At 42.8% G+C, this 11,346-nt stretch overlaps 1 protein-coding gene across 3 annotated transcripts in view; it reads left to right on the top strand.

The window, feature by feature from the left end:
* The window catches only part of HERPUD2 (HERPUD family member 2), a 21,038-nt gene extending 16,435 nt beyond the window's left edge, over positions 1–4,603 (top strand). Inside the window, exons 3-6 of one of the 3 annotated variants that reach the window (XM_035892758.1) lie at positions 703–825; positions 1,163–1,486; positions 2,735–2,849; positions 3,179–4,603. In XM_035892758.1, coding sequence (XP_035748651.1) covers positions 703–825; positions 1,163–1,486; positions 2,735–2,849; positions 3,179–3,340 — 724 coding nt within the window. In that variant the 3' untranslated portion in view covers positions 3,341–4,603. The remainder of the gene's footprint in view (positions 1–702; positions 826–1,162; positions 1,487–2,734; positions 2,850–3,178) is intronic. The other 2 variants (XM_035892756.1, XM_009637200.2) reach the window with 2 other exon arrangements.
* The last annotated feature ends 6,743 nt before the right edge of the window (positions 4,604–11,346 follow it).

Below are 11,346 nucleotides of genomic sequence, written 5' to 3'. Positions count from 1 at the left end.
ATGCTATATGCTCTAGGAGGTAAGAGAGGCTAAGAAGTTTAAAAGCAGACAAAACCAAACCTAAAACTTATGTATAGGAGCTTTATATCTCTTGCATGTGAACCAGAGTTAAAAACCCATAGGAATGAGAATCGCGTATGCTCAAAATATTAAGGGGAGGGGGAAGTAAATAATTTACAGTGTTGTAAGTTGCATTTTTCAGAAGCCGTATCTGAAAGATTAGTTGTTGGTTTTGCTCATGTTCATTTCTTCATGTCTTTGATCGCAGTAGCATTCCAGGTATTGCTTCTAAAAGAAAGTTACAGAAGCTATAAGTTTTTTCCCTTTACAGCTCCTGCAGCACCTTTAAGGGTGACCTTTGAACTTAAAAGGAATTGTATGGAAGAATTTCTGCAGTTACATACACAATTTTGAAAAATTTTCAGTATGGTGTTGTCCCAGAGATGCAGCTAGTGACAGATGTCCAAGTACAAAAACAAATCCTCTTTATAGAGAAATAACTTTGCCTATTAATTTCTTGTATGAAAATGTAGTGCTTTTTTGGAATGGGTGGGATGATCTTACTACATGTTTCAGTGTTATTTCAGTGCATTATTGTAGGGGGACAAATGAGAGGAGGAATGCTACTTTGTTTTTAATATTAGCACATATTATAAATGGGGCAATTTAGAACTGAAGATTTTTCTTTGAATCCTTTTATAGCAATATAGGCAACCAATTTCCAGGCCAAGGTGTTCCTGCTGGATTTTCTATGTATCCTGCATTCAGTCCCCTACAGATGATCTGGTGGCAACAAATGTATGCACGTCAGTACTACATGCAATAGTAAGTCTGCATTATCTTGGGTAGTATTGAGTTAGACTAATGAAAAGGAGGTATTAAAAAGTTAAATGTTTTTTGCAGGATCAAAATGTCTGTGTTTATTTTGTTTGGCTATGCTGTTTTAACACTTAAGTTTTGTCCAGCAAATTATAAAATCCAGTTTTGGATTGAAATTAAATTAATGTATTAATAAGTAAAGACTTAAGGGAAAGTGGAGTTTGTTTTGACATGTATTACATCTGAAACTTTGTTTTTTAGTAGTGTAGGAAAGATGACAAGAATAGGTTTAGGGATTTCGGTGTATGTTTTTGACAAACTAGTTTTATGTTTAAATTTTTAGCCAAGCTGCTGTTTCAGCCCAAGTGACTTCCAGCACTGAGCCAGTGAGATCTGCAGTTGCGCAGGCTGTAAATTCAGAACGTGCTCCTGCAAATGAGCCCGCAGCAGTGCCAAATGTAGCCGTCCAGGAGAACAGGCCTGTAAACCCGAATGTTCAGATGAATGCACAGGGTGGCCCAGTAGTGAATGAGGAGGACTTCAACCGGGACTGGCTGGACTGGATGTACACGTTCTCTAGAGCAGCAATTCTTCTGAGCATTGTATACTTCTATTCTTCCTTCAGTCGATTTGTCATGGTAATGGGAGCCATGCTGCTGGTTTACTTGTGAGTACAACAGTTGACTACAGCTGCAGATCTGCTATGCGGAGTATGGTCCTAGAGTATAATCCATTTAAACTGAAAAGTTACCCAAATACAAAAGTTTGGGTACTGCTCCTTTACGGTATGGTGTGGGGAAAGAAAAATAAATTGAATTTCAGACAAGCAGAGAAGCTGATATGAAAAAAGAAAGAGTTTTCAAAACATTTTTACAGTGAGTTGGCTACCACTTATACCTGAAATATGGTGCTCTTAAATGTTGGTGATGTTAACAGATTGTAGAAATGTAGAATTTTGGGATGGAAATTTAGGAAGTGGGAGTGAGGGAAGTTCATGTAGGTCAAGCGTATGCTTGCATAAACTTAAAACATTACTGCTTGGATCTGAAAGGAAAACTGCAGCGCTAAGCTCATTTATATTTCAAAAATAACGTATGGGATTTGTGCAGTAAAATGTGTTAGGCAGAGTTAAGGTAGTGGTACTACAGTGTGTTACATGGTAGTATGGTGGGTACTAGGTCTGGTAGAATTGCAGGGACTAAAAAATCATTTTACAATACATCTTAAAAGACCCAAGCTCTCTATCTGTTTTATTAAGAAACATCAGTACTGTTGTCATCACTTCCCTTTATATGTCAGAATACCTTAGTGGTGTGAATAGAAGTGGAAAACAGCAGTAATCCTTGATACTTTGGACTAATGCCATTCATTGAGAGTTTCCTTAAACTGTAGTCTCTGTCGTCACAAGGACTGTTCTGTTTCTCATGCAGATATAATGGTTGAAATCAAAATACAGACACTTGAAAACGTAGGAGAGGCTTATTTACTTCACAGTGGTAAAGTGGTTCAAGCCTTAGCTGAAGTTTAAATTCCTTTTTCTGCAGAAAGTCAACTTTAAGCTATGAAAATTAATGCTGCCTTTAAAAATTAATGTAACTTAAGTACTTAAAAATGGGGAGGACACCCAAAGAAAGTATACTACTTATTTAATCACCTAATCATGGTACGTTACTCATTTAAGGAACAGGGCTGTGAACAGTGCTTCTGAAACTTAAAAGAACAGCTCTTAGCAAGGCCCTCCTTAACCCAGACATCAAAGAATAGCCGTTCGATCTAGAAGACAGACTGGCAGAAAAATACATGTAGCTTCATTTCGAAGTACTTGAAGAATTTACTGCAGTAGTTATCTGTAGCAGAAAAATCTTTGTATTCCTTTCAAAAGAAAGATTTTCAACTGTTCCATTTTCTTACATAGACACCAAGCTGGATGGTTCCCCTTTAGGCAAGAGGGAGGCCAACAACAGGCAGCCAATAATGTGGAAGTGAACCGTGATGGGCAACATGCAAATAACCCTGATCTTGAAGAGATGGTAAGAGCAGACGTGCCTTTTGAGACTCCTATGTATTATATTGTCAAGTATGCGGTGATGTCCAGATAGAAAATCAACTTTTCTGAAATGCAGCCTGTTTAACGAGAAAGCTTTCAGCATTGTCCTCAGTGTTGTGCCGGCTGCTTAAATTCTCTGTGTTTCCAGTCCGACAGTTACTGATTGTCTCTACTTCAGTCACAGACTTTTCTTCATGCTAGTTATTCTTCAGGAGGTTCTGAGAGAAGTTAATGTAGGAAGATACTGCTGGTTACCTTATGTCAGAGCTCTGAAAAGAAGCAGTTGAATTGCTTCAATTTCTGTTTTTAAAGGAACGACTTATGGATGATGGGATTGATGAAGACAGCAGAGAAGATGCAGGTGACGATGCCAGTACAGAGCAGCAGCCTGGATTCATGGCTTCTGCTTGGTCCTTTATCACAACCTTCTTCACATCACTCATCCCTGAAGGGCCTCCACAGGTTGGCAATTAAAGCAGAAAAGGAACTGTGTCAGGCAGCCTCAGTAGCCATACGTAGAACTGGAGCATATTCTAGGGAGTGTTTTAAATACAGTGCAATTTCTGAAAATTTATAACGTTATCTTTTTGATCATGGTGTACAAAAATGTGTATTTTGTTTTCTTTTGGCTTTCTCATGCGTTGAATATTTTAAGCACAAGTGGACTACTAAATGCTTTCTTTAAGATTCTTCTTTTTCTGAAGAATAAAATGTAAAGATATTGGTCTTCCATGTTTTATTTTGATTTCAAATGTGTATTATACTGAGGCAAAAAGCCTGTACTTAATCTGCACCATTACCTCTTTAAAGAGCTGTTAAAAATATGAATGTTCACACACTTTTCCAAATGCTATCTATCATTTGAATAACTTCAACGTAACTTGTGTTAGTTTTATGCAGGGTATGAATTATCACTTGGGATTTGGGAGTTTATATCATTCCTGGAAGAATGCTGTAAACACAAGGATTACTTGTTAACGGCATGTTGTCTTCATGCCACAAAATACTCTTCTCATACATTTAGAAAGTTAAAAGCTTTTTCTTGAGGCTATACTGCAGTTCATTCAAGTTGGAGATGTTTGACAGCTCTTCAAAGACAATTGACAGCGATGGGATAAACCTTAAATGTTTGATACGTACAGTACTTTTTAAGAAAAATATAGCTGTACTGGGGAAAAACATGTACATTAGGTTTTTTTAATAAAAACTGTTATGGTAACTCTTTTGGATGTTTATATGCATATTTGAATGCAAACAACTAAATAGTGCATCATTAAGGACAAGAATATGATAGATTTGAGAATGGAATAAAGTTATGGTGGCATTATGATACCGAGTGAAGTTGTATGTTTGTAGCAGTGCTAACACAGTTACAGGTATCTCAACAGCAGGGTATCTGTATTCTTAAACTTAACCTAATTAAAACTGAGAGAGGGAAAACGGTACATGAGATAATAGCACAGTGCTACTGTCAGTTTGGTTTTGGTTGCTTGCTTTAGACTTTGAGTGAAGAAGTTTCATTTGGTTTTGTTCCTAATTCTGAAGTTATGTGTTATCGAACTTAAAAAATAGCTGCAAAGATTGTGTTATACTAGAACCAAAAGAAAGCGTATCCAGTTTTCTGATTTCCAGGTACAGGGCAAAGCTCTTACAGAAGTCTGAACAAGTGGGAAATAAGGGTTTATTTTTTACTTGCTTATGTCAAGCTGATGAAGCTATGCAGTGGTGTTTCAAAGCTTAAAATGCTTTGGGTTTATACTCTGAAACATTTGTCAGGATTTCTAGGACTTACTGAGAGTTGACTCTCGATTGGAAAAAATAAATTTGAATAATGATTTTCATTTAAACAGCTTAGAACGTTTGAGTTGCAAAATAGTTCTCATTTACAAATCTGTCGAGAGGAGAAACAAATGCAAGTCTTACAGCAAATAAAATAAATGATGCTTATATAGGCAGCAATGGTGAATAAATCATGTTTAATTATGATATTTTACTCCCATGTTACTATGGAGAGCTGCTCTCTATTTAGGTTCTTTACTGCATGAACATAAAATGTATAGAATTGTCCAAGAAATGTTACCCTTTTAATTTGGTGGATGGATCTAACTTGACCAATGTTTAAGAACTCTTACAAAAAAAAAATGAGCATTTTTAAAGGACTGTCACAGAGTGGCAGTCTTGGATGTCCTAAGACTTCTTTCCGGAATGCATTGAAGAGGTTTCATCTATTTGACCTGTGTGTTATCCCTCCTACTTTTCCCAAAAGTTCATTTTTCCTGTTGTCCTGGGGTTAGTAATCTGTAACCTGTCCAGTTCTGACCTACTGGTACCCAGTTACCAACAGCTGTTAGTTGCTTCTTGCTGTCACTGTTACTGGTTTAGGTTTCCTTTGTTTTCCATGCTATAGGAAGCAATTGGTGGTAGCTCTCTGCAATTAGCAGACTAGATTGAGAAAGTTGCTCTTACGCTGCTAGCCGTGATTTGGTTAAAAAGCATAGAATTGTCACTGCTTGTTTGTATTCAGACAAGGAGAAATTTGTCTCAGCCTTGTGTAGCCTATAAACAGTGAAATGGGAGATCCTGGCAGTTGCTCAGATATTGAGGGAGGTGTTCTGAGAGTTTTAATCAGATCACAGAGCTGGAGCAATGAGTTGAAGAAGCCAGACTTCCACAAGAACTTTTTAAAGGTCATTGAATGTTCCAGCTTCCAGAGCCTTACCAAGACCCCAGCAAGGAAAAGCAAAATGATGGTTACTGAGGAAAAGCAAAGTGTTGGAGGCTGAGGAAAGCCGGTGGGAGGAGAGATGAGAGAAGGTGTGATCATGAATAAATACAAAGCAGGCATCGAAGAGCCGATTGAGGTAAGTGTATTGGGTTTGCGTGGCAAGGAGACAGAAGCTTCCCCTGTGTCCGACAGAGCCAATGCCAGCCAGCTCCAAGGCCGACCCACCGCTGGCCAAGGCTAAGCCCATCAGTGATGGCGGTAGCACCTCTGGGATAACGTAGTCAAGAAGGAAAAAAAAAAAAAAACAAAACCCAACCCCTGCTGTGGAACAGTAGCCAGAGAGGGAGAAGTGAGAGGATGTGAGAGGAGCAGCCCTGCAGACACCAAGGTCAGTGCAGCAGGAGGGGCAGGAGGAGCTCCAGGTGCCGGAGCAGAGATGCCCCTTGGGGCAGCCCCTGGTGGGGCAGGCTGTGCCCCTGCAGCCCATGGAGGTTAATGGTGGAGCAGATCTCCACCTGAAGCCCAGGAAGGAACCCACACCGGGGCAGGTGGATGGATGCTTGAAGGAGGCCGTGACCGCATGGGAAGCCCACGCTGGAGCAGGCTCCTGGCAGGACCTGTGACCCCAGGGAGAGAGGAGCCCAGGCTGGAGCAGGTTTGGTGGCTGGGCTTGTGACCTTGCGGGGGACCCACGCTGGAGCCGTCTGTTCTGAGGGACTGCATCCTGTGGAAAGGATGGACCCACGCTGGAACAGTCTGTGGAGAACTGCAGCCTGTGGGAAGGACCCACGCTGGAGCCGTCTGTTCTGAGGGACTGCATCCTGTGGAAAGGATGGACCCACGCCTGAACAGTCTGGGGGCTGTGGGGGGACCCCAGGATGGAGCTGGGGCAGAGTGTGAGGAGTCCTCCCCTGAGGAGGAAGGAGCGGCAGAGACAGTGTGTGATGGACTGACCCCAACCCTAATTCCCCATCCCCTTGTGCTGCTTGGAGGGAGGAGGTAGGGAAAAATCAGGAGTAAAGTTAAGCCAGGAAAGAAGGGAGGGGTGGGGGAAGGTGTTTTAAGATTCAGGTTTGGTGGGGTTTTTTTATCCTCTCCTACTCTGATTTGAATTGTGGTAATAAACTAATTTCCCCAAGTTGAGTCTGTTTTGCCCAAGATGGTAACTGACAAATGATCTCTCCCTGTCCTTATATCAACCCACGAGCCTTTTGGTAGATTTTTCTCTCCCTTGTCCTGTTGAAGAGGGGAGTGATAGAGCAGCTTTGGTGGGCACCTGGGTGTCCAGCCAGGGTCAACCCATCAAGTAAGAGGTGAGTAAGAGAGGTGCGGGTTTTTTTTCCCTTTCAGAAAAGGGAGGAGCTTGATGAAAATTAGCCAGATCAGGTCTTTGTTTCATGAGTTTCTGAGCAATTCAGGTATAGAATTGAACAGCATGAAATACGTCACAGGTGATGGTGGAATAGAAATGAAAACCCTAGGAAAACAGTTGCTTTTTCTTCGTGTATCCTTGTTGTAGGAACTGTCCTGTAGCATGAAACAAACCACAATGGTGTAGTTACATGGCTGTTGGCAAAGCTAAGATGCTGAATTGTAGCAAATCTGTAGCGTGAGATGGAACAAAAGGCATGAGGATTATTGAGGCAGCCCCAGGGTGTGCCCCAGTATTAGTGGTTCTTTAACATAGCTGTGCATCCCTCACTTTTACAAATTTGAATACAGAAAAATTGATTGAAATTCGTTCTTTCCTTTACCTTAGAGGAAGATGTGAAATGACAGATACCGTACAATTAGAGGAGGTCCGTGTTGTGTAGTATCAAGTCTACACCAGTGTGTGCAACAGCTTCACGGGGCGTTAAGGCAGAGACTGCCACACCAGAAACACAGGATGGAAGCATGTCCCATCCGTAACGCTCCTTGCTGCCAAGAGACAGATGAGATCAGCAGTGCTGGTGGAGCAGGTGCATGAAAGAGAGTAACGTGCTGTTTTGCATGACTTCTCAACATTGTGCTTGCTCTAAAAAAATACCTTGCAGCTGGTGTCTGTCCCTATGTACATCTGCACTGACCTCGTGACCACAACTTACATTGTATTTACAAATGGGACCGTTGGTTTAAGAAATAGGAATAACATAAACTCAAAGTGGAGAATTCTTGGGCGCAAAATAGCGGTCAAAGGAATCCTGCTTGTGAGCTTGTGAGCTTGCAAGCTCTTCCTCATGCCACTCTCTGGTTTGGAGACCTGGACAGGCAGCACTGGCTTCCCAGTTGCTCCCCGTTGCCCTTAAATTCAGGTAACTTGGAGAGAAGTTTTCACATGCTACTTCAGGAAGAGGCTGCTTCTGTCTCAGACATACTCCACTACCTTCTTACTCTTGCTGTGGCAGAGAGAAAAATACCGTTGTGTGTGAGGTTTGTAACGGTACAGGTGATGCAAAAATCACTGAGCTTCCATCATATGGTGTGAGTATGTTTCTGCTGCTTGTTTCTTGTGCAAACTAAACATTTTCTAGTGTAAGCCTTTTTTTAGCAGCCTTTGCTATTGCAAGGGAGGGGTTCAGTGTTTACCCCAGCATAGTGATGATGAACTCTGGCCTGGTTTTTCTGGATCTGTTCAGGTGGGCAATCCGAGATAGCCCTGCAGCCCAGCTGGGTGATGCACCCTTGTTAATTAGGTTGCAGGCCAGCCTTCACTGCGGTGTGAGCTAGCTGCCAGAGTGCCCAGGGTGACACTGTGCTGGGAAAGCTTTGGTGCTACGGGTGTTCAAGGTAAATAAATGAATGCCGGTGTAGCTTTGCAGGGGGGGTGGGGGTGGGGGTGGTGTATGATGTACATTTTTTTTTTTTTTTTTTTTTTACCTTACAGTGTTAGTATAGGTGGGGTGATGCAAACTGGGAATGAGTTACTTTATCACTCACAGCCCTTGTTTGCTTCAAAGCTGCTGCTAGTCTGAGTAATGAGGTAAGACAAGGCAATCAATACGTTTCATCATGATTCCCAGGCCCAAAAAAAGAGGATTCAGCCATTCTGCATGGCAGTGGTTCCACCCGAGTGCTAGGTTTGGAGTGTCTGTTCGGTGACTGCCATGTGAGCGGCGCTTTCCTGCTCTCGGCTGGATTTATCCACTTGCAGCTGTCAATGCAAAGTCTTGCTTTTGAAGGAGGCTGGGGTGACTACTGTGAATGCTTAGCAGTCAAGACTGCTACCTGGTAGCACTGGTTGGGAAGGAAGGAAACATGTACTGGAGCTGGAAGAACGACCCATGAAAAGGCTAGGGCTGGCTAACCTACCTTATTCTCTTAAAATTTACAGGGGCAAGCACAGTGTAGAGTGGGAGAATGCCCAAGCTAAATAAACAGTCTTTCCACTTCTTTACCAAGACATTAATTTGTGGTTGGTTTAGAGCTTTATACTTTGTTTGAACAGCATGAGGAATTGTTGCTGTATAGCAATAAATACTTATCCCCCCCCTTAATGGGTATTTGCGATACTGATGTGATTGCACTGCTTGAATTGTTGTCAGGGCCTGGGATGGCGAAGCTGAAGATGTGCGGTCATTCTGTTGATCTCTTTGTTTAAACTTTCATTTAATGCTTTGCTCTGTGGGCCTTACGATAGCGGAACTGTTACGTGCCACTTCTGTAATAAAGCTGGTCCTAAAATTTTTCAAGGCTGTGGAAGGAGTAGAGGGAAAGAAGGATTATATTCCTAGAATTTAGTTCAGACTTCTCATGAAACACCAGGCAATGCCAACTGGTTTTCCTCATCCTCACATAGTTTTAGCTGTCCTAGGAATAAATTGCAAAATTACCGGTCGTTTTTAGAGTAGGGAGCCTGTGCCAGGGGAGCTTAAATCTGATGGTGGTGAGGGGTGGGTGTGTGTGTTTAAGTAGGACAAAACTTAGAGAAAGACTGTTGACATTTTTCCCTAGCCTTGCAGAAATCCGGGGAGGGAGAATCTACATATGAGGAGTTTATGGGATGGAAATAAATGGAGTTGTGGGTATGTTAATTTTTAAAAATCTGGGGTGGTTTTTTTTTGTGTGCGCACATGTTTTCTTTACACATTCATACAGACCGTGCTGACCTTAACTGCTGGTTGGAAAGGAAGGCCAAAAATCTGGTCCTGGTGTTAAGGTTAGCGTGCTTGGGTGGCTTTCTTGGCATGTTTTGGTAACCTGGTGCGAAGTTAACCTGCGGTGATGAAATCACCGCCGCAGCCTTGGAAACGCGCCGCTGTGACAACCAAAGGAGCACTGGGGTTAGCCGGCGGGCGCGCGGGGCTCTAATTTGTTAACCAGAGATAATTGAGGAAGTGAGTAAGAAGGCAAAATAAGACGGCGAACGGTGGCGGGGCCCGGGTTTCTCCCCTTGCAGCGGGAAGGGCCTGTTGTGCGCTTGTCCTCCTGCAGCAGCCGGCCGCGGGAGTTAGGGAGCGCCCCGAGTGGGCATCATGCCTTTAAAAAGTTGGTTTCGTTTGGCTTTTCCTAAAGTGGCGTCGCCAGCAGCAGGCGCGAGGCGTTCACCTTTGTGAGACGGCCGATGCTGTCGGGGAAGGTCTGGGTAGCTTTTCCTTAAACAAAAAAAAAAAAGCATCGCTAACCCCAAACCCTTCTGCAGTACCTTCAGCAGAAGGGACTTATTGCAACTGGCGCGAAGGCTTGACGGCTCCGCCGCCGCCGAAAGACGCGAGCCCCACTTGAGACAAGCGGACGAAGTATTGCCAGGGAGCGGCAAGATCGCTCCCGTTGTTGTCTCTCTTCTCTGGCTCCAGGGCTTCATATTCGAGGCTGCCTCCAAGCAGTCGTGCCTGTAGCTTGCCTGTTCCCGAGCGGTTAGATTCCCGTAGCCTGTGAAGCACCACTGTAACAAGTTGGGTACCCCACTGTCTTCATCTGGCTGAAAAAAACCAGCCTCCAGGTTACGTGACATAGAACTGGCTCTGGGAAATGTGGCATCATCTGTTTATTGGGTTGTATGCTTGTTTTCCCCACGCTATTGATTTAAATAATTTTTTTCTCCTGTGACCACAAGGATAGGGTGTAACATGTAAGTTACAGCACAAACATCATTAATTAAGATGATTATAATTGACTTGGTCTTGATATGTCTTCAATAAATCTTCCTACCTATTAATTATAATGCAAAAGACAGCATGGGCCTTCTTAGCAAACAGCTGTAATGTTTGATTCTTCAGAGAAAGAGGGGGTTTTTTTAATTGCTGAAGCAAACATTTGTCTTAAGTCATCCAAATAAGTTATCCCAGCTGCTGCTGGTGGAGGACAACTCTTGATGCTCTTTTGCCAATGGCATTTCTTTGGTGAGGCCTGGAATTCCTGTAGCTTCTGTAAAAGACCTTAGAAGGTCTCTATCAAAGTGAGGTGACGGTATCTGCAGAGATCCAATACCATAATATGTAATAACTGGTGACATTACCCAGTGTCACGGCATGGCACCGGGCAGGGGCTGAATCATGTAGAGGTTGTCATTTTTATGGGGCTTACAAAGGCTGAATCAGTTCTGTAGTCCGATTCCCGGCATGGGCACACGAGCAGATCACCCAGTGCGAGGGAGGGGGGAAGCAATATCTCCATCAGATGTTGCTGTCAGAGACTTTATCTCACGAGACCATAGCTGTTGTTCCAAAGTCCTGTTCAGGAACTAAGAATGCACATTTTTAAGGCACTAAACTGGTCCGGACAGTGTCTTGGTTTTGTATTTCAAGGGAAAATCATAGAATCATAGAATCGTTTA

The sequence above is a fragment of the Egretta garzetta genome, unplaced genomic scaffold (genome assembly GCF_000687185.1).
Source record: "Egretta garzetta isolate BGI_Z169 unplaced genomic scaffold, ASM68718v1 scaffold514, whole genome shotgun sequence".
NCBI classification, from domain to species: Eukaryota; Metazoa; Chordata; class Aves; order Pelecaniformes; family Ardeidae; genus Egretta; species Egretta garzetta.
Note: the sequence above shows the minus strand (reverse complement) of the source record. Positions and strands in the feature narration are given on the sequence as shown.